The sequence below is a fragment of the Xiphophorus maculatus genome, chromosome 14 (assembly GCF_002775205.1).
Source record: "Xiphophorus maculatus strain JP 163 A chromosome 14, X_maculatus-5.0-male, whole genome shotgun sequence".
Lineage (NCBI taxonomy): Eukaryota > Metazoa > Chordata > Actinopteri > Cyprinodontiformes > Poeciliidae > Xiphophorus > Xiphophorus maculatus.
The window spans coordinates 4,508,193-4,534,628 of NC_036456.1; the positions used below are offsets into that span (position 1 = coordinate 4,508,193).

Genomic DNA, 26,436 nt, shown 5'->3' on the forward strand with positions numbered 1-26,436 from the left:
ACATATTTTTGTGCTTGTAGAACCACTGCAAGCTGCCATCACCATGGAAGCAGTTACTGTGTCTGAATTGGTGACGGTAGAGGCAAATTCATACTTCCACCGAGTGACTGCAGCAGGTCGCTCATGAGGATCATGTGCCACCGAGGCAACCAGAGGATCTTTGATCATTTTCAGTTCATAGTTGTCTGAAATGATTAAAAATGCATTATTTAAGTCATCTCTGGAAGAGATTGGTTTGCAGTTTACAGAAAGAGGAAATGATTAGCATAAAAACAAATTTTGCAGATTCTGTTAGCTGTTTGAATTCCATAAGTTTGTTTTGACAAATTGGAGCAACTAGCAGTTCAGTGAATATAGAGAACAGTGAGGAGGAGAGTGGACAACCCTGTCTGGTGCTTCTTTCAAGATTGGGAGACACGCCAAGTTGGGTGTCTCTCCTTTGGCTGCCGTTTCTCACTTTGCGAGGGTGAATATGGGAAAGTGGGCATATTGTGGGCGGGCTGTGTGTGTGTGTGTTGTGGTCAGGTATTGGGCATGCAGTGGGTATCCTGTGGACAGGCCATGGGTGTCCTATGAGCACACATTAGCTGTGGACGACACTCTCATTATGTCATTTTGCATAAATACCTTTGGGTGAAAGTGGACCTTCAGTAAACCTGAACCAAGTATGCAGCCCTGAGGTACCCCCCATGTGATTTGTTTGCAATTAGACTTTTAATAGCTAAATGAAATGATAATACTTTTGGTACTTTATACTGTAAGTATTGCCTGTGTAGAATGAAGGGCTATTGTATTCTGATTTTATACTTTACATGGTGGCTGACAAAAGTTTCTGTTTGTCACTGCAGGTGGACAGTGTGGAGGCAGTGCTGGAATTGTGTGGATTTGTGGACGCTCTGCTTCAGGGTCTTGTGGACGCCCCTGGAGAGCTCTGGGCAACGGAGAGAGCCAGACTGCTGGTGCAGCTGCTGTGTGCATGTCACCAATGCTTGAAGTTAAATGGAGACTGCAGACCGCTTCTCAGCCTAATACAGCAACTCCTCTCTGCATGCAAGGTCAGGTACATTTTTATCAGATGCTGGATGAGTTGAAATTGCTATTCTTTCTGAACTACAAAGGAAGAGATTAATGGTCATTATTAGGCTTCCAAAGAGTCTAATAATGAGCAGGGTTCATATAAATAATGAATACCGCTACTTCTGTGTTCTGTAGGTGTGGCCAGTGGATGAGCTGATGATGGGTTTGGCCTTGCTTCTGTGTGAGGCTCCTCCAGATCAGCAGAACAGCCTGTTTAGTCTGGGTAAGACTAAATCTATATAAAAATATTCCTCAGTGAAATGATGCCACGGTAGTTCAAATTGATCACCTTTATACCCAAAACACAACAAAGGAGTGTGTATTTGAACACAAAACGGCTGTACGTTTTAAGGTTTCAATCAATCTATGTAAATGTAATATGTTTATACACATGGTAAGAGACATGAGACCCTCCTTCAATTCTATTGTTATGCACCAGAACATTCAGTTCAGTTCAAATATACTTTATTATCCTAAAGTGATATTAAAAATTGTTATAACTCATATCATCCAAGTATTGTTAAAGAGTCATTGTGGATAGTGATGATGTGTGCGAGTCCTCAATGAGTCCTACCAGAATGAACGGGAGTCATAATAATACAAGAAAAAGTCGTACGACAACAAAATCTAAATAAAAGACATGAGAATAAACTCATTACCAGAATAAAGTTGTAATATTAGGAAAATTTAAAAAAAAATTAACTACTACATAAAAAATTTAAATGAGGAATGTTGAGTGTCTTGTGAAGTTACTCTTTGATATCAGTTTTACACATAAGGAAATACTTTGTCTTTTGACACATCAGCATCAAGTTATTATTATCAGTACCAGAACTTTGAAATGACTGACAACTGAGTCTTTATCAAACAAAGAGCTGCGGACTAGACAAACTTGTCTGTCAGAACTTTCTCATAATTTTACAACTTTATTGTGGCAATGTTGCATCTTTATTGTACTATTATGATCAAAAATGTCATTATGTGGCCATAATTCTTCATTGTAATTGTCCATATGCTCCAGTAACTACCATTGGTTTTAAAAGATATATATTTGATTTACTTTATTCAACAGACTCGAGGTCCACAAAGATGATACACAGACAACACAACATATAAAGAATAAAAGACAAAAATATATATATATATATATATCTTTTAAAACCAATGGTTTTAAAAGATATATATAAAGAATGGGAAAATATTTGATTTCTACTTCATTTATGTGGTTTCAAAACAAATATTATTCTGACTTTGTTGTATAAAACTTTATTTTTTTCCTGCAGCTCTGCGTTTATCTCCAGAAAAGGCAGAGCTGTCTCATTGGCTAAGTCCAGTCCTGGTTCTTCCTGTGCTGCAGCTGCTCTCCTGCTCTCAGCTCACTGAGCCACTGGCTGACCCAGTGACGCACAGCTTAAACCAGAGTCTGGCCCACAGCTTGTTACGCAGCATCAACAAACCCACAAAAAAGGCCCGGCAGGTACCCAGCTTCTTTCTCAAACGTAACTTACGTTTGAGCTCATTCTGTCTCTGTTCAGGTGTTGAGAGAAAAACACATGACTTTTTTACACTGAATACATTCATCTGATTTAAGATATAGTTGCATAGAGCACTGACAGGTTTTGTTTGGAGGTTAGTGATTAAAAACCAGCAGTCAGACAGAAGCAGCAAAAAGATCCACCAGCTACAGTCTTCATTGTGAGGGCTACATCCGAAGCTACATCTGCTCTGATTGGTGTTTAGGAATGTAGTGCCATGTTTAGGAAGGCACTAGCTGCACTGGATTTTTTGTAGTAACGGGGGCTGCATACAGATGCAGACAATCATTAAAAGTGTTACAAATCAGTTAAGATTTTTCAATGATGCACTACTACTACTTTGTGTTGGTTTGTTGTATCAAATCCCTTTAAAGTTGATTCATTGAAGTTTGTGGTTGTAATATGAAAAGGTCCATGAGGTAGGCATATTTTTACAATGTGTACATTGTCAATAAAACAGTTTTGAAATCTTATTCTGTTGTGTTTCCTTTTTAACCTCTGCTGTTCTCGTCCTCAGCCTGGCCCAACGCTGACCCTCCCTCTCAGCTCCTGGTATGCTGAGCTCAGCGTAGCTTTGTCCATATTGGGCAGAGTTTCCCATGATCCTTGTGCGGCCACTGATTGGCTGTTGGCTGTTACTTCTGCCCTAACGTCCAGCCAGCGCCTGTCCTCTTCCCTTGCTCTCATTGTGACTTACCTCCTTATCACGGCTCAGGAGGATATCTGCCTGCTGGCTTTGAAAGCAACCCAGGCCATCGCTGCTGCCGATCCCTGCCAGGTAGAAAATCTGAAGTATTTTGACATTTCTCAAAATCTACAGTCATAATAAATTAAAAAATAAGAAATGCTGATACTTTACCATAAAATGTAATGCACATTGTGTGTAGGCCTGTTGCGATAAACAATAAATCAATTAATCGCACGCTAAATTAAAACTATCGACCTCATTTCAATTATTGGCTTTATCGTTTCTTCCGGTCTTTTTCTCTTTCTGTTGATGACACTGAATGAGAAAAGGCTCAACACCGGAGTTGTGTGCGCTGGGCGCACACTATATGATCTTAGAGTCGTCGGCCTATTTTCAAAAAGAGACCACAAAATCCTAGGTATAACGTTCGATCGGGTTCGATTGTGCCTTGTGGTGTCCAACAATGGGTACAAAATAATGGCTCCAAGTCCAGTTAACTAATTTTAAAATCAGACATTAATCAATGCTTTACTGCAATCTATCTGCAATGCATGGGGCTAGTGTCAGTCCTGACTGAATGAAAATCATTATAACCTATTTATGTCACGTTAACAAAGAACAGCTGAAAAGTTACCGGGTTTATCAACTGCTCCAACTCCTCCGCTTGTCATTTCTATATTCTTTGCACGAAATGTTGAATAACATTAATGTTGTTTACAGGTATCATCTCCAATGTCCACTGGACTTCGGGTTGCGCAGTGTCAGCTGTTTAGGATTCCCTTCCGTAATTTCCCCTCAGAAATCACGGAGGGGAATCCTCGCTTTCTTATTGGCTACCTGTCACATTCAACAGGCTACGTTAACGCTCCCAGTCAGGGAAAACCCCTGATTTAGATCGGAGCTGTCGTGAAGTGGGGGTGAAGCGGTAGACCCCGGTTGAAGTGAAGGCAATGATGATTTAATGATGAAAATCTCAACAATCCAGACAGCACAGATGAGCAGAGGCAACGACTCACACCGGTAGTAACTGGACTCGACTTGAAGAGAACAGACAGAATAGATAGGACCTGACAGAGAACACAGGTGGGTATAAATACACAAGGGGTAATCAAGGGAACTAGACACAGCTGGGATCAATCAAGGGGGAGACAACACAGAGACTCAACTGACACAGAATCCTAAATAAACACACAGAAAAACTCAAATCCTTACAGGAGCGGCCTCGACGATCTACCATAATATACCACACAGTACAGGATGATCGGTTACGAAATCGCAAGCGACAATCTTAGAACGCCCAACGTTCTAAGATTGTTGTAGGGGAAAAATTGGGGCAAAAAATCGTGTAGTGTGAACTATTGCATCAGGTAGTCGGATGTGCCCATCTTCTTTACTTACTTTTTTTTCCCATTTTTTTCTCCGAAGAGTTTTTGCAGCGCTAGTGGCTCGTATTTTTTGCGACAGTAGGCAGACAGGAAAGAGGGCGAGGAGAGGGGGGAAGACATGCGGCAAAGGTCGCCGGGACCGGAAGTCGGACCCGCGACGTCTGCGTCGAGGACTAAGGAATAAAAACGTGGGGCGTGCTAACCCCCTGCGCCACCACAGCACGCCCCCATCTTCTTTATTTAAATCTAATGATTAATGAAGGGCAATATAGTATACAGACTTCATAATCTGCACTCTTTTGGTTGAATGTAGTATTTATTTCCACTTTGGCTTTATGTTTAGTTTTTATTCAAGTACATTTTTTTGTTAATGGAGACTGAGAATCCATTTTATTTTTGTTTTTGGAAGTTTTGTTTATTTTGTTTATCAGTTCCAGTGTTAAGTGTTCTTCTGAAAATAAAGCTTATCTATATTTGGCAGGAAATCGTATGCATTTTTACGTCATTTCCATTAAATCAGTGTACAAAGGTCTTCAAACAATATTATTGTTTATCGCAATAATTTTTGAGACAATTAATTGCTCAGGAAAATTTGTTATCGTGACATGCCTAATTGTGTGTGCATTGACCTGGACAACATGATGCTCCTGGTGTGTACTCCTGATGTTTATTGTTGAAGAACTGCCATCAACAGCTGCATTTCTCAACTGCAGCAGTTGGATGCAGAGTTTTAGGAAATCTTTTGGTCTGAGTCTGACAGTATGGTGCACATAACATCACCATGACAACCGCAGCTCCTTGTAGGAGCTCAGAGCTGAAGGATATTTAATAATAAACAACTTCTTTCATCTTTGCTCTTCTCAAAGACGGTATGCTAAAAGCTCCAACTTTTTAGCGGTTTGTAGGAAGGTCTGCAGTTACGGTGCAATCTGCAGAACTCCTGGATCTACAATAATGTAATCTTATTACTTCAGCAAACAATCAAACAACAGAGGTTGTAGCTTCCATATCCTGCCTTCTACTCTTGAGTCCTCTGAAGATGATAAAGAAAGACATTTAAAGGGAAAGGCTTCCGTCTGGCCCTCAGGGAATGTAAATGGAGTCGCTAGCTGAGGAAGATGATGTGAAATATCACACAACGTTAAAGGCTCCTCATTACTAAGGCTTGTAAGACACCCCAGAGTATTCCCCTGCTGCCCTAATTGCTCCCAAAGTGCCACTTGTGTTGGAGGTTTGATATGTGGGTAGATGTTTATTGGCATATCTATATCCATTGAATCTCTTTCTTGGTAGCTTATTGCATTTGATACTTTGCAGCTGCTTTTTATTAGAAGATGAAAGAGCTTTCTGCGGAGGATTTATGACTTTTTAGAATACATTACTATTAAAGAAATTTCACTTTAAAGAAAATCTTGCATTTTCATACTCATAAGCTCGACAGGTGAAGTAGTTGCTATGCAACAGCAATGCTGCATAGAAGAAGTGATGCTATATGCAGATTAGACTGTTTTACTGCAGAGCTTTTGTGTGCAACAGATGTGACACTTGTGACCTGTAACCTCAGCACTGAAAGGAATTGTCTGCATTGTTGATCAGTCAGTCCTTTAAATCTGAAGCTCTTATTGGTCAGTCTGAAGTTGAACTCAGGTTAATAGAGTCATTATTTAAAGCTCTGCCTATGGCAACTGATAGCTGGACTCTGGAAGTCTTGGCCCACAGCTCCCTCTAGTGAAGGTTTTATCCATCTACGTGTCATTTAATTGTGGAATTAGCGTTAGGGCTCAGACACCACAGCACACCTGCTGATTGACATTAAAGAAAAACTGTAAAAACCTAAAACCCTGCAAAATCACAACCAATCAGCATCAACAGGAAGCATTAGCTAGTGTGTCTCTACACACTTTAGGTCTACACTCTATAAATACCTGTCACCAGGGGGCAGAGTTGTACTATTCGATTGGAATTTAACCTCAGTTTATTATCCACCTAATCTATTTTATTTCAGTTTGTTCCGTTTTTTTTATTTAATTCAATCAGTGTTCAGTATATGAATAGTTTATGTAACAACTAAAATACACTGTGAAAGAAAAAGAGCAGAAACTTATATTTACCCCTCATTCACATAAAGAAAACACTAGCTAATCAAGTCAGAAGACTATTACAAACATATTTCAAATACTCAAAAAACATAAAACAAAACATCTTATTAAAAGGTAATGCTGAGGACGACTGTGAAACCTCTGGAGATTCTTGTGCAAAAAGGATTCTTCATAAAACAACCCTGATCATCCTCTTCATGAAACTATTTTACAACAATAGTGTCTTCAGGCAGAGGCTTCTTCAGATGTGCTGTAATACAGGAGATCCTTCCTGCCCACATCTACAACAACTCTTTGAAGAACCTTGAATAATATTTAGTTAAAACAACAATTGATTTCCCTCAGGGATTAATAAAGCAGTTCTGATTTGAATTTGTGTGTCTGCAGGTCCCCTCTCTCATCCCTGTCCTGTTGTTCAAACTATCGAAGGAAACAAATCCAGATTTGATCCATTCTGTGTTTAACTGCCTGCCAAACCTTGGCACCCATAAGGTACAGTGACTTGATATTTAAAATGTAAATATCAAGGTTTTGTCTTGTAAGCCTTATGATAATGCTGTGCTCTTTTCCAGCTTTGTGTCCCCATGTTGCTGCAGACTCTCCACATGCTGGCTAGTTCACCCAAGCTGAAAGCTGTTGCAATGCGCCTGATGACTGCTCTGTGGAAAAGACAGGTCAGCAATAAAATGATAGTCATTCCTGTGATATTCTTCCATGTGAACGTTTTCAAAAAAATCCTTTTTGATCACTTTGTTCCCGGGTCTCCAAAGGACCGAGTCTACCCAGAACTACAGCGTCTTCTGGGTCAGCAGGACACCAGACTGGTGGTTGGGAAGGACACTCAGTGGGAGCAGACGGTGGCCAGGGCCGCCTGCCTCAGGGATATCTGCAGAGAGAGGTGCGTCATTTGATTAATGGAATAGGATGTGTGTGTAGAGAGTGCACTGAGCAGAGATCCGTGAACGGTTTCTGGACTCTAGTTTATGTAAAGTTTTGCTTTCTGTTTAGATCAACTGCACATTTTAGTCAACTGTAAACTAATGTATTTTACACACTCAATAAACTAAAACTCTTAATGGAACACTTTCTGTACAAACACAAAACATTTGAAATACTTGATTAGTCACAAAATGATCATATTTTTGGACACACTGAGGAGGATATTCAGGAGACAGAATTATGACATTCACTAAAAAACGAACCCGATCGAACCGTTATACCTAGGATTTTGTGGTCTCTTTTTGAAAATAGGCCGACAACTCTAAGATCGTATAGTGTTCGCCCAGCGCACACTATATGAAATGAGGAAGGGAGAGGTCAGTGGAGAGCACCGGAGTTGAGCCTTTTTTCATTCAGTGTCATCAACAGAAAGAGAAAAAGACCGGAAGAAACGATAAAGCCGATAATTGAAATGAGGTCGATAGGTTTAATTTTTCTTGCGATTAATTGATTTGTTGTTTATCACGACAGGCTTACATTGTCCTCTACGGTTTTCCCTTACAGGGGCCGCAGGACCTTTTAGGTCGGGTTTTTTTCCTCCCCTTGTCAGATCAGATCCTCATCTGGATCTGAAGATGGCAAGCTAGAAAAGGACTATGGACTTTATGATTTTTGAATTAATTTATTCTGAGTCAATTGTCTTGTCTCTCATCGTGCTGCTGCAATTGTCTGTTTTTATTCAAATCACTTAATATATATGTACCAAAACTAAAAGTACTGTCTCCTGTTTTTTTCACACCTCAGGCTCCTTAAAAGGACACCCTTCTGATGCTGCTTTTGTAGCCGCAGTTAGCTTGCCTAGCCCATAAGTGTTACACAACATTTTGAAATTTAGTCTTACACTTTTTTGACACAATTTCTCCTGCTGTAGAAAACACCCTCTCACACGGCACAGATGAGGCTGGATTGCAAAGGTATTGCAATGACAACCAGGAGAGGTTAGGATAAATTGTCTTTTGGTTCTGTCAGTATGTCATTGGGTCCTGACATCTGGCAGGACCCAATGACAGAGCCTCTAAGAGTAAATTTCAACTGAATTTGGATACATCATGTATTGGATATTGGATGTGCTTGGCTAGATCATGTAGAAACTGAAAAGAACCTGATAAAACAACGAAATGAAAAACAATACCTTATTTTCCGATGTAAGATCAAAATGGTCCCACACTGTGGAAACCTTTCGTTTGCCTTGAGGTTGGGTTGCTCCATAGTTGATGCTGTACCGTAAAAGATCAAGAATTCTTTTGGCAAATGCATTTCGTTGACAGATTTGCTTTCTTATAAACACAGTTTGGTGCATCAGTGTCATTTCAAAACAGTTCCTGTATCGGTCACATGACTTGCTGAAAGCAATACGTGCACTGACACGGGTTTTGGTCTATTGGCTTGACGCATGCGCCGATGCATCGGTGTTGCCAGACCCATCACTACCTCATCCAAATCATACCTGGAGTGTTGCCTTGAGTCCTTCATGCATGTTTGAGAAATTCTGGATTTCTCAAGCATGCGTTTTGTTGTGCAAAACGCCAGGTGGACCTAGCTCCGCCTTTGAGGCACAGTTCCTCTTCTGAGCTGCAGCTTCCACACTACTGTGCTCCCACCTCACACAGCAACCCTTTGCCATGACTGAGGGGTCAGCCTAAATACCTTTCAAGCTTCTTCCTGCAGTCCAAAAATATGATGGTTAGAGTCAGTGGATCCTCTAAATTTGCCTGTTTTTAGAGAATTGAGTGTGAATGGTTGTTTCATCTATAGTGGACTGATGATGTGTCCTTGGTACACCTGTTAATTGGCCCCATTTCTTTATGCGTATCTCAGGCCTTACCAGCATGGAGGTGACATGCTAGCTGCCATCTCACTCACTCTGAAGCAGTGCAACAGACCAGACTTGGCAACCCCTGCTGCTCTCTCCCTGCAAGGCTTACAGGAGCTGTGCAAAGCAGAGGTAAACCACCTCTGCATAACATGATCAAGTGCTTTCCTAATTCATTTCTCAACAATGTTCACTTTTTTGCCTTGGTAACTGTACCAAGAATTATCAGCCAGAGTTCCCAGTTTCAGCCCTGAGAAGCTGGCTGCTTATTTGAACTTTGCTTTGAGTGATGTCAGGGTTCCATTATGTTTTCAGGTAGTGGACATCATCTCTACATGGAAAAGTCTTGGAGCTGAGCTGAAGTGTGACTCCCGTCCACTGATGGTTAAAGCCATAGCCGAGCTTCTGTCATTGGTTCCTCAGCTCACTGTAAAATCAGAGGAGTATGAGGTACTTCAGCTGCTTTCTCTTCTCCTTTTGTATATAAAGCTGCAGTAAATAACTTCTATAAAAAAATATGTTTTTTTACATATTTGTTAAAACTATCACTATGTTGTGACATTATGTTATGAGACATATCTTCTTTTTCCTTTTAGCTTTTTCCCTTTAGGGGTCGCCACATCGAGTCATCCGTCTCCATGTAACCCTATCTTCCGCATCTTCTTCTCTCACACCAACTACCTTCATGTCCTCTTTCACTCCATCCATAAATCTCCTCTTTGGTCTTCTTCTTGGTTTCTTTCCTGACAGGTCCATCCTGAGCATTCTTTTACCGATGTATTCAGTGTCTCTCCTCTGTACATGTCCAAACCATCTCAGTCTGGCTTCTTGGACTTTATCTCCTACACATCACAAAGAGAACCTCAACATCTTCATCTCTGCTACCTCCAGCTCTGCCTCCTGCCTCTTTGTCATTGCCACTGTCTCTAAACCAAACAGCATTGATATCATGTACACCTTTCCCTTCATTCTTGCTGATACTCTTTTATCACACATCACACCTGACACTTTTCTCCACCCGGTCCACCCTGCTTGGACACATTTCTTCACTTCTTTTCCACACTTGCTGTTGTTCTGGACTGTTGACCCTAAGTACTTAAAATCTTTCACTTTCTTTATTTCTGTTCCCTGTAACCTCATGTCTCCACTTGGATATCTCTTGTTCACACACATGTATTCTGTCTTTCTGTGGCTATCCTTCATTCCTCTCCTTTCCAGGGCAAGCCTCCATCTCTTGAGATTTTCCTCCACATGATCTCTGCTCTCACCACAGATCACAATGTCATCTGCAAACATCATAGTCCATGGAGATTCCTGTCTAGCCTCATCTGTCAACCTGTCAATCACCACAGCAAATAGGAAGGGGCTCAGAGCTGATCCTTGGTGAAGTCCCACTTCCACCTTGAACTCCTCTCACTCTTACAGCACACCTCACCACAGTCTTACAGCTATAATACATGTCCTTCACGACTCTAACACATTTCTCTGTTACCCCAGACTTCCTCATGCTGTACTACAGATCCTCTCTTGGAATCCTGCCATATGTTTTCTCTAGGTCTACAAAACACAATGCAGATCCCTTTGACATTCTCTGTACTTTTCTATCAACATCCGCAATGCAAAGATTGCATCTGAAGTACATTTTCTTGGCATGAAACCATACTGCTGCTCACAGATGTCCACTTCTGACTTCAGTCTGGCTTCAACAACTCATCAACTTTATACCTCTGTAGTTGCCACAATTTTGGACATATCCCTTGTTCTTGAAAATTGGCACCAGCACATTTCTCCTCCATTTCTCAAGCATCCTCTCACTCTCTAGGATCTCATTGAACAGCCTTGTCAAAAACTCTACTGTTGGCTCTCTTAGACACTTCCATACCTCCACAGGTATGCCATCTGGAACAACTGCCTTTCCACTCGTCATCCTTTTCAATGCCTTCCTTACTTCATCCTTATTAATCTTTGCTACTTCCTGATCCACAGGAGCAGCTTTTTCTCCTCTTTGTTCTTTCTCGTTTTCTTCATTCATCAACTTTTCAAAGTATTCCTTCCATCTCCTTATCACACTTTTTGCATCTGTCAGTAGAGTTAAATCTTGGTCGTTAGTCACCCTAACCTGTTGTACATCCTTCCCATCGCTATCTCTCTGCCTCGCCAACCGGTATAAGTCCTTCTCTCCCTCCTTGCTCTCCACCCTATTATACAAGTCAGTGTATGAACTTTGTTTGGCCTTAGCTACCTCTACCTTCATCTTACGCTGCATCTCCCTGTACTCTTGGTGATGCTCTTCAGTCCTCACATTGTCCCACTTCTTCTTAGCTGCTCTTTTTCTCTGTACCCATATTTGCACTTCCTTATTCCACCACCAAGCCTCCTTGTCAACTTTCCTTCCAGAAGACATACTGAGTACTCTATCTGTCTCCCTGATAGCATGAGCAGTAGTTGTCCAGTCATCTGGAAGCAGGTTCTGGTCACCCAGAGGCTGTCTCAACTCCTCCCTGAAAGCCACACAACATTCTTCCTTTTTCAGCTTCCACCACTTTGTCCTTGGTTCTGCCTTTGCCCTCTTTACCTTTCTCACCTTCAGAGTCACTCCACACAACACCATCCTGTTTAGCAACATTCTCACCTACCACTACTTTTCAGTCACTGAATTCCTTCAGATTGCCTCGTCTACACAAGATGTAATCCACCTGCATGCTCCTACCTCCGCTCTTGTATGTCACCCTGTGTTCCTGTCTCTTTCGGAAGAAAGTATTCACTACAGCCATTTCCATCCTCTTTGCAAAGTCTACCACCATATGTCCTTCTGCATTCCTGTTCTGGATGCCAAACCTGCCCATCACTTCCTCATCACCTCTGTTCCCTGCTCCAACATGTCCATTAAAATCTGCCCCAATCACCACTCTCACCTTTATGGATATTTTGCATCACTTCATCTAACTCAATCCAGAATTTCTCCTTCTCTTCTAACTCACATCCAATCTGTGGGTCATAACCACTAACAACATTGAAGATCACACCTTCAGTTTCTAATTTCAGGATCATCAACCTACCTGACACACTTTTCACCTCCAGAACATTCCTGATCAACTTCTCCTTTATGATAATCCTTACACCATTTCTCTTCTTGTCTATACCATGGTAGAACAGCTTAAACCCTGCTCCTAGACTTCTAGCCTTACTGCCTTTCCACCTGGTCTCCTGGACACACAATATTTCTCCACCTTTCTCCAGTGCATCATGTCAGCCAACTCTCTAGCTTTCCCTGTCATAGTCCCAACATTCAAAGTCGCTGCTCTCAGTTCTATACTCTTACCTTTTCTCTTCTCTTTCTGCCTACATACATGTCTCCCTTCTTCTTTGCTGACCAACAGTAGTCCGATTTCCACTGGTACCCTGTTGGTCACCAGCATCAATGGCAGTCGTTGTTAACCCGGGCCTCGACCTATCCGGTATACTGGAGATCATATTATTGACTTGCATGTCAGATTTGGCAAATGTTTTACGCCGGATGCCCTTCCTGATGCAACCCTCTGCATTTATCCTGGCTTGGGACCGGCACAAAAGACACAAAATGACCCTCTTTGTGGCTGTATTGTTATGAGACATATAATCTGTGAAAAAATGTTGCTCCTCTCTGTTCTCCCTATGAACATGTGACATCAGAACAATTACACTGCTCCGTCATAAACAACCAATCAGAGCCAGGAGGAGGGTCTTAGCACTGGCAATCACCCTTTTTCTGTGCTACGCTACAGCTGCTTCACCACAACAGAGTATGCCATGAATGCTAATTCTACTTACATTGACCACCAATGGTGGCGAATAAACAGTTTTCCTGTGACAATAAATTGTTTTTCTGCCATTAGCACACTTAGCGGTGTGTACATGAGCCTGATTGACAGCGCTAAGACCTTCTTCCTGGCTCTGATTGGTTGTTTTTGGTTGCATTTCTTCAGATGGCAATAGTACCACAGGGAGGAGGTGGAGGAGATTGAGCTTTTCACATACATACCGTCACGACATGGTGACAGTTTTAACAAATGTGGAAAAAACATAAACCATAATTTCTTGAACTTTGTATTACATTAGAAAACAATGCCTGACTGCTTTTTAGATTGGAGTGTTTTCATGTTCTGCTTTATAGATTTTTATGTTGAAATGTGTGTTTTCCTTTCAGAAACTGAAAGAGGAGGTGGTCAGCTTTCTCTGGAGTTATGCTGCCAGCCAGGTTTGTGTCCTCCCCAAATATTTGTCTGATGAACCATCCAGATCAGTTTGTAGTGCTTCTGTAGAAAAGTGCTCACTTACCAACCGGTTCCTTGTGCTTTACCAGGATCCAGAGGTATCCAGCTGTGGCTATAAAGGTCTGGCAGCTTTTCCTGAAACAGATCACACCATCCTGCACCTCCCTGAGGCAGTAAGACTCCATCTCTTCTCCATATTGGTTGGCTGGTTTACATTTATTTTGAAATGCTGCAATTACACACCCAGTAGAGCTTTGTTTATGTAAACTTTACAGGTGCATGTGAAATGTTTTTCATGGAGCAATAATAGTTATATATTCCAGTATGCTTCTTGACACCATTAAATCGACTGGTGATGCTGGGGACAGGAAGGATCTAAGGTAGCCGTCAGTCTTGCAATAAATGTGACTGAAGACTGTTGCTCTGTGACAGCCTCATGACGTCATAACTTGCTAACAGTTCAATATTAAGGGAGGACAGATTATATTTCACTAGCAGTTGCTGTTCTTTGCAACTGTATTTTTTTGCCTTTACTTTATTACTATAATAAACTATAGTAATAGAAAAAAGCCAAGATAAAGGTATGTTTTCATGTGTCTTGGTATGTTTATTAAAAAGATTTATGTAGCTGTTAAAAGAAAATCACTTTGATGGCGAACTGGAACGGTCCAGTTCAACAGCCAATCATTTATGCTAGATTCTTTGTATCTGTGTGAAACTGTGTCGGCCTTCTATCACCTGAAGAACATTTCCAGGATTAAAGGACTAATGTCTTAGCCAGATCTAGAGAAACTCATCTATGCGTTCATCTTCAGTCGTATTGATTATTGCAACAGCGTTTTCACAGGTCTGTCCAACAAATCAATTAAACAGCTGCAGCTGATCCAGAATGCTGCTGCTCGCGTTCTCACTAAAACCAGGAAGATAGAACACAACACCAGTTTTAAAGTCCCTCCACTGGCTCCCTGTAGCTCAAAGAATAGACTTTAAAATACTGTTGTTAGTTTACAAATCACTGAACGGCTTAGCACCACAATACATTAAAGACCTGCTGTTGTTGTATCAACCTTCCAGACCTCTCAGGTCTTCCGGTTCTGGTCTGCTCTGCATGCCCAGAACCAGAACCAAACGAGGAGAAGCAGCTCTCAGCATCTATGCACCACAAATTTGGAGCAAACTTCCAGAAAACTGTAAAACAGCTGAAACACTGACTTCTTTTAAATCTCGACTAAAAACCCACCTGTTTAGAATTGTATTTGAAATAGAATAGAATAGAATAGAAGTACTTTATTCATCCCAGCAGAGAAATTACTTCGCAGTTTCAGCATAGAGACAAGACACAATAACAACTACCACTGAGTAGTAGTTGTCTTTAAATTGTAAAAATATGAAATGCTGTTAATATAAAAAGCAACTTAAGAGCAGTCCTTGCAAAGATTAAAAAAAAATGCAGATATGTATATGTAAATATATGTACAGCAAGTGTGCCATAATGCAGTTGTGCAAAATCGGACTGATTAGTGCAGAACAATGATTTAGCTTTTATTGTACAGTGAGATGGCATGTGGCAGGAAGGATTTCCTGTATCTGTCCCTACGACAGCAGAGCTGGAGCAGTCTATGTGAGAAGGTGCTCCACTGTCTGTCCACTATGAGGTGGAGAGGGTGCTGTTTATTGTCCATAATAGACAGAACCTTCTTCAGTGTCCTCTCCACCACAGTTTCCAGGGACTCCAGCCTTAGTCCCAGTACAGAGCCAGCTTTCCTGATGATTTTGTCCAGTCTATTGGAGTCGCTGGCTCTGATGCTGCTTCCCCAACACACAGCAGCAAAGAAGATGGCACCGGCAACAACACTGTGATAAAAGGTCTCCAACATCTTGCTGCACACTTTGAAGGATCTCAGCTTCCTTAAAAAATAGAGTCTGCTCATCCCCTTCTTGCACACAGAGTCAGTGTTAGATGCCCAGTCCAGTCTGTTGCCGATTACAACTCCCAGGTATTGTAATCCTCCACCTCCTCCACCACTTCCCCTTTGATCTTCAGTGGCAGTGAAGATGTCTTCTTCCTTCTGAAGTCAATCACCATCTCTCTGGTCTTACTCGGGTGTTTCTGCTCAGGTGTTTCTGCTCAGACCACTCCACAAAGCTGTCCACCAGTGTCCTGTACTCCCCCTCCCCTCCATCGCCTATACACCCGACAACCGCTGAGTCATCAGAAAACTTCTGTAGGTGACATGACTCAGAGTTGTACTGGAAATCAGTGGTGTACAGGGTGAAGAGAAAGGGAGAAAGTACAGTTCCCTGTGGAGCTCCTACGTCACTGACCACCACATCAGGCAGGACACTGTCCAGACGGACAAACTGTGGCCTGCCTGTCAAGTAGCCAGTAACCCAGGAGATCACTGAGTCGTTGACACCCATCCTCCGCAGCTTCTCACCCAGTAGCAGAGGCTGGATGGTGTTGAAGGCACTGGAGAAATCAAAGAATGTGATTCTAACAGTGTCTCCTCCACCATCCAGGCGCGAAAGTGCTCGTTGCAGCAAGAAGATGACGGCATCGTCAACTCCTAAGTGGGGCTGGTAGGCAAATTGCAGGGGGTCTAGAAACGTCCTCACCCTAGGCCTCAGTTGGGTCAGGAGCAGTCTCTCCATAACCTTTATCACATGAGATATGAGAGCAACTGGTCTGTAGTCCTCTGGGTCGGATGGCCTTGGCTTCTTGGGAACAGGAACCACATGTGATGTCTTCCACCGCAGCGGGACTCTCTCCATCCTCAAGCTCAGGTTGTACATGTGTGCCAGTACAGGGGACAGCTGGCCAGAGCAGGTCTTCAGGATCCATGGTGTAATGCCATCAGGTCCTGCAGCCTTCCCCTGGTGTAATCGCTCCAACTGTCTCTTGACCTGGCCTGTAGTCACCGTTAGCTGGGGGTAGGTGTTGTTGTCTGCAGTGGAGATGGGGGAAAGGGGGGGCTGAAGGAGAGGTGGTGTGCAAGAGAGTGCCGGTAGGTGGTTTGAACAACTTGGGGCAGTGTGAATGTGTGGGGGGAAGGTGGTGGTAGGGGAGTAGCAGGAGGTGAGCTAAACCTGTTGAAAAACTGGTTAAACTGGTTTGCTCTATCCAGGCTCCCAGATGCCTGTGTGTCCTTCCCCTTCAACCCAGCAATTTGCTTCAATCCTTTCCACACATCTTTCACACTGTTCTGCTCAAGTTTGGACTCAAGCTTCCTCCTGTAGTTGTCCTTACATGTCCTCAGTGTCTCTCTGAGTTCACGCTGGACTCTCCTCTGCTCCTCCTTATCTCCAGACCTGAAAGCCATCTTTTTTTTGTTTAGAAGTGCCTTCAGGTCACTGGTAATCCAGGGTTTGTTGTTGGAAAAGCAGCACACGGTCCGGGCTGGCATGACAGTGTCCTCACAGAATCTGATGTAGTCCGTGATGCAGTCAGACATGTTGTCGATGTCCTCCCCGTGAGGCCCACAGAGCACATCCCAGTCTGTCGACCCAAAGCAGTCCTGCAGTGCCTCAGCTGCCTCCTGTGTCCACCTCCTCACCGTCCTGATGCGCACAGGCTGCCTACTCACTAAAGGGACATACTTGGGAGTCATCCTTACCAAGATGTGGTCCGACCTGCCAAGGGGGGGCAGGGCTGTGGCGCTGTATGCATCTTTGGCATTAGCATACAGGAGATCCAGCATTTGTTTTCCCAGGTGGGACAGTCAACATACTGCTGGAAGTTGTGTAGAGTTTTGTCCAATGAGGCATGGTTAAAGTCACCTGTGATGACCATGAAGGCGTCCGGGTGTTGAGTCTGGAGTTTGGCTGCGGTAGAGCTGATCACGTCACAGGCCACCGCTGCATCAGCTGATGGGGGAGTGTAAACAGCGATCAAAATGGCGGACGTAAACTCCCTCGGTAAATAATACAGCCGCATTCCCACAGCCAGAAGTTCAATGTCCGGGCTACAAATCTGTTCCTTCACGTTAACATGACCGGGATTACACCACCTCTCACTCACATAAATTGCAATCCCGCCGCCCTTCTTTTTCCAACTCTTGGAAAAGTCCCTGTCCCCCCGCACCAAGGAAAATCCAGGGACCTCCACACTGTAGTCCGGAATAAGCGAGTGTAGCCAGGTTTCCGTGAAGCAGAAGATACTGCACTCCCTGTACTCCTTCTGGGTCCTAACCAGCGCCGTGAGTTCGTCCGCCTTATTCCCCAAAGACCTCACGTTCTCCACAATAATCGCCGGTACCGCTGGTTTGTGCCGTCTCCTCTTCTCCCTCTGTTTAACTCCAGACCTGCAGCCCCGGCGTCTCCTCCGTAACTCCTCTGGGACCACAGGCCTGTCTCCGGGCAGCAGCAGAGGCTTACACAGCGCAATCAGCTGTTCACGCGCGTAAACAATGCCGCTACTCCATTTGGCGAGGTTCTCCGTAACAAAGAGTATAAAAAGTAGCAGAAGAACACGGAGAACAGCGACAGAACCACATCCAGCCATTGTGGAAAGCTTAACTGATGATCTATGGGTTCTTTAAGCACGGATCCTTAATCGGTTACAGCAAATATACACAGATTAACACACACGACGGGAGCTGCGTCTGCAAGCAGCCAGCTGTGCCGGCGCCAAAAAAAAAAAAAAATGTAATCAATTACAAATTTATTGATGGAACCTGACTTAATGCTGTGTTTTGATTGTTGATTCTATATTGCATTGTGTTTCTGTGTTTGTAATGATGTAAAGCACTTTGAAATGCCTTGCTGCTGAAATGTGCTATACAAATAACATTTGATTGATTGATTGATTGATTGATTGATTGATCAGCTGAGTTTTACTGCAGGCAGGGTGTTTGGGAGTGATGTCTTCAGCACAAAGAATGTGACGTCTCCTACAGTGGTTTCTCCAGCACAAGGAATGCTTAGGAATTAGATCTAATCAGTTTGTGAATAAAAATGTTTTCCAACACATCATCACGGGAAAAAACTGGAGGTGCTTGAATTGCAATTTTTTGGCCAAGAACTGATTACTGATCTTTGAAAAGCCTGACCTGCCAGTTTTGATTTCGGCCGATACCATTTTTTATGTCTGAAATGTTGCTAAATATAGCAAGAAAGTGGCTGAGTTGGCAACAGTGGAATGACTATTGTTAACTGCAAAGATGCAGACATGACCTAGTGGGTCAGTTTTCTGCAGTGCTGTCCTCTTCTGCCACAGCAGTGCAGAAGAGGACAGTAGCTGATTTTTAGACATTTGATGTAGATAAGATTGGCTTCACATGTAGAGATTAGCCGATCACAGATCTTCCAAAATCAAGGAAATCAGAGCCTATAAATCGATTCACCCTGGCTCCGTCATCTCTCTAACTGGCCGTCTAACCATACAGGCAGACATTTAAAGGGAAGTGGCAATAGCAGAGGAGGTGGACTAGCAGGGCCTTCCAAAAGGTGGTGGTGTCATCCAGGACATGTTGCTGTTGAATATCATCTCTGCTGCCCAGAAATGTAGCTGTTAGGATCATGAGACTGCTAGACCACAACAGTCTTCAGTCAGAGGCCTATGCATATTTGTTGCAAGACTGACTGCTACCATAGATTCTCCCTCGTTGTCCATGGCTCTTTGTATGATATGAGTTACAACAATGTTTAATTTCCCTTCTGCATAAATAAAGAACTTTTTAAATGAATTAAATTGAATTTCACCAAATGTTGCTGACCTAAACATGCTGGAATGGGTGTTTTTGAACAAATAAATCAAACCTTATAAAGATAAACATAAACTTCTTTATATTGTGTGCAGTAACAGAAAATCCAGAATAAATGTTAATTTTACTGCATTCTGTAAATTTGCAAGGAGTGAGCTGCGTTGTTCAGCTTTTAGTTCCTGGTTGTCGGTGAACCTGCTGTGTTCTTTTGGTTCACCGTTAGACCAGACCTGCTGTGAAGGTTTCTGAAAGTGAAGATGACGCTAAGGGAGAAGAGGAAGAAGAGAAAGATCTCTCCATCCCTGGACAATCCTACATGAAACTACTGGCTCTCACCTCCAACTCTGCTCTGCCAGGTAAAGCCTCTTTATACATAACGCTGTAGAGATGAAGCGATCAGTATAAGTGATCAATAGTGATCAGAAATGTTTTGTAGATTTCAGATTTCTGATTGTTGCAAAGCTGTCGGTACTAGATGATAGCTATAAAATGATCATATTCTGAAAATATCTTCTCTCCTTCCCGCTCTGAGTGGTTATTAATGTTATGTTAGGAGGCGGGGTTATGTCACACATGCCCTGTGTGCATGTGTGAACGAGATTAGTTGCAGTACAACAAAGATCTTTGTTTGGAGAAGGAATGTTTCATAAACATTGGATGATTGAAATGAATAATGTATAATTGGATGAATAATTGGATGAATAATGTTTCATAAACATTGGATGATTGAAATAGCTACTGAAAAAGTTTTTGTTGTATCAAAAATTGTCTCACAAAAAAACACATTAAGTAAAATATTTCTCTTATCAGTCTTAAAAATCAATCTGACAGCCAGAGGTCAAATCAACCTAGGAATTGGGAGATGTTCTGGATGGCCAAGGAGGGGCCACCATGATGGTTCTTGGCGGTTCCATTCTTTGGATTCAGAAGCAAAGTGATGGTGCTGACTAAGCTGGATTGGTCTTTACTGCAGGTGTACAGGGATGAAACAAAAAGCTGACAGGAAGGTTTGACGGCCAGCAAATACCAATTTTTGTTTTCTTCTTTTGTCTCAAAAGTCACTAAATATAGCAACAAAGTCACTAAGTTAGCAACAGTGGAGTGACAGTTTACTGCACATATCCAGACGTGACCTGGTGATGTCAGTCAGTCTCTATCGTGGCAGAGCAGAAGAGGACAGCAGAGAGGCTGTTTTTCAGAGCTTTGCAGGGGAAGATAAGATTAGTTTCTCATGTAAGTATCGTTCAATTGCAGATGACCCAAAATTGATCTGCAAAATTAGGGAAATCGGAGGCCAATTTATCAGCCAGCCGGTATATCAGTGTACCCTTAAAAATAAAGTCTGTTGTTTGTGTCTCAAAGGTGTTCCAGAACAGAGAAGACATGCACTGAATTGGTTTCTAAAGATAAAAAACAAGAATGTGTTCTAAAGAGCATAGTTGACATATATAGTATTTATAAGAGTTTCATAGAGATTTTGTTTTGACAATCACAGCGTATCAATCATTTTAGCTTTGTCCTAATTCAGTTTCAGTTTCGTTTCTTGTGTAGCTTCAGTTCATAACAAACAAACCTAAATTTTATCTAATCATCCAGAGATTCCAAGTCAGTGAATCCTTTTGGAACTGATCCCAGTAATCAAACCATGCAGTAAAGTTCTCAATGTCGTGATTAAAACCTTTTGCCCACATCTTGGGCAGAGTGTATTATGTCTGCAAATAGCTGGAATTTTTTTAGTCTTTGAAATGCTATGTTAGTGATTAGCGCAGCTAGCATTACTAAGACAACGGTCTCTGTGTTTATCCCCTGGAGATACAGATCCTTCACTTAATCCTGAGATTTCAGAAAAGTGTTTAAACATTTCCTAATTCATTAAGTTCTGTGCTGTGGTGACACTGACAAGGTCACTGATGGCCAGCAGTAGCTGTTTTCTCAATGCATCTCTAGCAGTCGTCCTCAGCCCAGCTGTCTGGATTCCATCTTTAGCTGCACAAGTTGACGACGGATGAGAAGCTGGTTCCCTGTGGCTCATCTTAATGGTGTTTTTCTCATTAGCCTTTGAGACCTTCCTGACATCGCTGGTGAAGCATGAGATGAGCCAGATGCCACGAGGAGTGTATTTCTCTGCTCTGAGAGGGGGTGGCCTGCGTTCAGACCAAGGAAAAACTGTAGCAGGGATCCCAGCATTCATGCTCAAGACCTATGAGAAAAACAAGCAGCCTGGACTGAAGCCTGGACTAGCAGGTGATTAAAGTCTTCCTTGTTGTTGGTGTTGCTTCTTCTGATAGATGTTAGCTTTGTGGTAAAGTGCAGAGAGCTGATCGTGTTCAAGGACAGAGAGGCAGCAGTGAGGTGTGCAGCAGGAGTGACAGCTGGATTCATGATAGGGTATGATTACAACGCATCTGGAAGCACCTGGAGAGGTGGAAGTAGCCCTGGAAAAAGGAGGCAACAGAAGCTAGACAGATGTACATGTGTGAAGGAGGGGGAACTAGTGGATCAGTAATGTGAAGATGTACTAAAGTTCAAGTATCAAACATCTAAACCAGCGTGTCAAATAGAGGTGGGCAATATGGACTTTTATCATCATATTTTGGAGTACTATTATAATAATGATAATAAAAAAAATAATGATGAAAAACTGTTTATTATAGTTTTGTTAGCATTCACTTAGCATTTGTTAGTGTCACAGACATACAAAAAAATTCCAATTTAAATTGGCTTCTTCAGGACTCCTGATAAAGAAGTGTGATTTATATCACTAAACTGCACACAGTAACTTTAATCATATTTTCAATTTACTGATATTTGTGGAACACTGGAGACAATAGCATAAATAACATTTCCAATAAGGTTTAACACCATTAAGTCGTATTTGTCAAGACAACGATAAATCTAAATTCTTATCATAATAAGAAATTTTCTTGGTAAATGCCCACCCATAGCGTCAAACTCATTTTATTTTCAGGCCACATTAAGATTATGAATGTCCTAAATGGGCCAGTTATAAAACTACCCATTAATAAACTGTTAAAATGTTTACGAATAGTTGGGTCTGTATTTCATAAGTATGTCTTTAAATTATATAATAATAAAAATGGATTCACACTGATGTGATTGGAACTCTTCAAATAAAAGCTGATTTGATTAACAAAAATATTTAAGCACATAACTTTCATTTTGAAGGTTCTGTTTATGTGACCTTGTAGATTCTACAGGGCCACTATAATTGATTAGTGGACCGGATTTGGCCTGCGGGCCTTCATTTTGACACGTGGGATCTAAAGCCACGGCGAGTGCAGAAAAGAGAACATATTAGCAAGATAGTGAGGGAGGATATGTAGAGGGTTGGTGTGGGTGTCTATGTTATTGAGGTCTTTTAAAGATACAATATAGCTCCGTATAGTTGCATGTTTGAAGGTCACAAGTCACAGTCCAATTTAGTGCAGTCAGCTTTCTGCTCATGCACATCAGATCCATGTTCTGTTGATGAACCAGATTTCTTTGTGAAAAGAAAAGTTGCATTCCATATGGCTTCATGTTTTCTGGAGGAGCTGTTTTAAGGACACAGGTTTAGTTTCAACTGATAACGTAAATTCAGCCTTTCAATAGGAAAGAGTGATAATAATTACATATATAGTTAAATGTTGCACTGATCAACATGGTGTTTTGTGTGCTGGGCCTGTTCCAGCCTTGTAGCCCAAATAAACCTCCCCGCCATTGGCTTTGTGTTTCAGCTGGATTGCTGCTCTGCTATGAGCTCCCTGTGCAGACGGACCGCAGTGGGAAGCCCATTGACCGCTTCCTGGTCACCAGGAGCCGCAGCTTCCAGCAGACTCTGACTGCCCTCATTCACGAAGTACAAACCCATCGCTTCCTCAGAACATCCCTGTTGCTTGGTTTGGCTAGAACAGATACAACACTGCTGGTTCTGTCTGCAGGTGAACATCCAGCTGTCAGAGTGGCACCGTGCTCTGCTGCTGCCCCAGGCCTGGAGGGGGTTCATGGGCCGGGCGTTCAGTGCTCTTCTTCAGGTCGGAGCTTTGCTTCCTTTGGCCTTCTTTGTTTAGGACTTGGTCTGAAATCATCCAGTCTGTATATAAAGCGAGATACAGTTGTACAGAAGACATGAAGCTGAGTCTGGGTCTGTCTGCAGGGCCGCCGCTCTGATCTGGAAATGCAGCAGAAACAAGTCAAAGGGGATCCACAGCAGCTGCAATATGAACAGCACTGCGCCTGGTTGTGGTGAGAATCAGTCACACCTTAATCCACTTCACTATCTGGTATGATGTCACATTAGCTCATGAACTGCAGTTGCACCATCTTGATGCTACTGTGTAGCATCATGATGTTACCGGTGATGTTTTCTTTTAGACTTTGAGTGAAAAGTTTCCATCTTTAACATGACAAACCTCAAACTGCTGATGACAGGTGGACAAATACAGTGCCTCTCCAAAGTAGGGCTGTCCCAAAACAACTTTTTCACTCCTGATACGACATTGTGGCTTTGAGTATTGGCCGATACCAATATTGACCCTATACAATATCAGCATGAATCATACATGCCTTTCTTAATTATTTTATTGTGGAGAATAAATAATTATTTATTCTTTATTCTTAAAATTATTTATTTATTTTAAATAATTATTTATTCTCTGCTTGATCAAGTGGTATTGCTCAAGCAGAGAACAATAGTCAATAATGATAGCTATGAGAACAACCGGCCCATTTATTATTAAGCAGTGGCTCTACCTGTGGGATACCAGTGCTCCTGCATAGAAAAGCTGGCGTAGACTAATTTCAAACTAAAAGCCTGACAAAATAAGATGTTTTTAGTTTATTCTTCCTAAGTCACTGTGCTAATTCCTGAAAAGTCTTCTGTTACCAGTGTCTTCTTTCACTTCAGGGTGACAGAGTGACACCTCTAGGGAACACCCAGCAAATGCCTTCCAGAACTGATGTGAAATTTATAAATTAAAGCTCGTCAAAATAAGACGTTTTAAATTATTCCCTAAGTTACCAGTCAGTCACTTAGTCAAACTGTGAATCAGCCAGTCAGTGGGTGTGCAAGTTCTCTCCCTCTCAGACACAGAAAAACTTCTCCATGCCTTTGTCTCCTCCATACTGGACTACTGTAACACACTTCTCAGTGGGATTCCTTGCAAGAGCCTACAGAGGCTCCAGTACATCCAACACTCTGCAGCTAGGATCCTGATGAGAGTGCACAAACATGACCACATTATTATTATTATTATTAATAAGTTTATTTGATAGGGACAGATACACATCGACGTAGAAAAACTGAGCAAAACAGCAGTCCCATCATAGTGCAATAGCAACAGCTAATTCGCAGCACTTGTCCCTAGATGGGCTTTTAAACAGTACCTCTAAATAATTGAAGTGATAATCATTTAAAATAGCACAACATAATGTTGACAACATCTACAAACAACCAGTGAAACATAAAACATCAAAAATGGATACAGTTCTGTTTCTGACATAACTAGAATTTTGTTTTTTTAACGTACTAAAACTGGTTACAGACTTTAAATCAACAGAAAGTGATTTCTGTTGATTTAAGTCCCTCTCTCTGTCCGTGAGAGACAGAGCACTTTGAGCAAAAGTGGTTCTTCGAAAGGGGACCTTACAATTTCCATCTAAAGCCGCTCTAGTAGATCTGCTATTGCCCTGCAGTCTCTGTATGTAATCACTTAATGGTTTAGGTGCATATCCACTTAAAAATCAATTTTAAAAGATTACAATTTATAAAGTTAGGAAAGTCCAAAATGCCAAATTTAGCCAAAATGTGACAATGATGGAATCTGATTGGCTTTTGATATAAAACCTTTTAAGCCCGATGATAGAAACTTGTTAATGGTTTGAGTATAGTTTGACTAGTCTGAGACCAGACAGTAGCTCCATAGGAAAAATGTGAGAGGATCATTGATTCAAAAGCATCTCTGCACAGTGAAATGTTAAACAATTTCTAATAATTTTATAACAGTTTGTTTGATCTAACAGTTTTGCTGATTTTATCAACATGGCTCCTAAAATGTTACTGTGCATCCAGAATTATTCCTAAATATTTTTCTTGTGATACTTGCTCAATAGGGTCCCCATTGATCTGGATATTCAAGGACTGTAATGACATTGTCTTGATTGAAAGAGCAAATGCACTTTGTTTTCCTTGTATTGAGAGTTAAGCAAGAATCCTTTAGCCATGATGATAATCTCTGCAGGCTGTTCTGAAGTTTTTCACTGACCACAATACTGCTGTTGTCCAAGTTGTAAACAATGGTGTCATCAGCATATATTTGCAAGATAACTTCAGGACAAATTTCAGGAAGACTGTTCACATACAAACTAAAAAGGACCGGACCTAAGATAGTTCCTAGTGGAATCCCTGTTACTGTTTTGCAGATGACAGATTTACTATTATTAATGATAACACATTGTTCACGATTTTTCAAATATGATTCAAACCAAGACAATGACCGTTCTGAGAAATTAAATGATGAAAGCCCTGAGATCAGTAAATTGTGAGTCACCTTATCAAAAGCCTTTTTCAAGTCAAGGAAAACTGCACCGGTGATTTGTTCCCTGTCAAGTGATTGTTTAACCTTTTCAAGCAGCAGACTTATAGCGGTCTCTGTGGAATGATTATGTCTGAAGCCAAACTGAGGAGGGTGCAGAAGATTGTTACTTTCTAAATACAATAGTAGTTGTTCTAGAATAATTTTCTCCAGCACTTTTGACATGACCGGAACAAGACTTATTGGCCTGTAGCAGCTGAAAACATAGCGTCTAAATTATACAAATCCTTTGGGTAAGAATTGCTTAAGCTAATGATAGTTTTTTTGAATGTTAGAGTAATGAATTTCCTTT

General features: G+C 41.7%; 1 protein-coding gene across 2 annotated transcripts in view; it reads left to right on the forward strand.

Moving 5' to 3' along the window:
- focad (focadhesin) overlaps nt 1-26,436 on the forward strand; it is a 78,042-nt gene that overhangs the window by 29,434 nt on the left and 22,172 nt on the right. For both annotated transcript variants that reach the window (XM_023345616.1, XM_023345617.1), the window contains 16 exons: nt 849-1,055; nt 1,213-1,300; nt 2,361-2,554; nt 3,130-3,390; nt 7,172-7,276; nt 7,357-7,458; nt 7,555-7,682; nt 9,602-9,728; nt 9,912-10,046; nt 13,783-13,833; nt 13,939-14,022; nt 19,775-19,907; nt 21,607-21,795; nt 23,289-23,410; nt 23,493-23,585; nt 23,708-23,796. In XM_023345616.1, the coding sequence (XP_023201384.1) occupies nt 849-1,055; nt 1,213-1,300; nt 2,361-2,554; nt 3,130-3,390; nt 7,172-7,276; nt 7,357-7,458; nt 7,555-7,682; nt 9,602-9,728; nt 9,912-10,046; nt 13,783-13,833; nt 13,939-14,022; nt 19,775-19,907; nt 21,607-21,795; nt 23,289-23,410; nt 23,493-23,585; nt 23,708-23,796 (2,108 nt within the window). The remainder of the gene's footprint in view (nt 1-848; nt 1,056-1,212; nt 1,301-2,360; nt 2,555-3,129; nt 3,391-7,171; nt 7,277-7,356; nt 7,459-7,554; nt 7,683-9,601; nt 9,729-9,911; nt 10,047-13,782; nt 13,834-13,938; nt 14,023-19,774; nt 19,908-21,606; nt 21,796-23,288; nt 23,411-23,492; nt 23,586-23,707; nt 23,797-26,436) is intronic.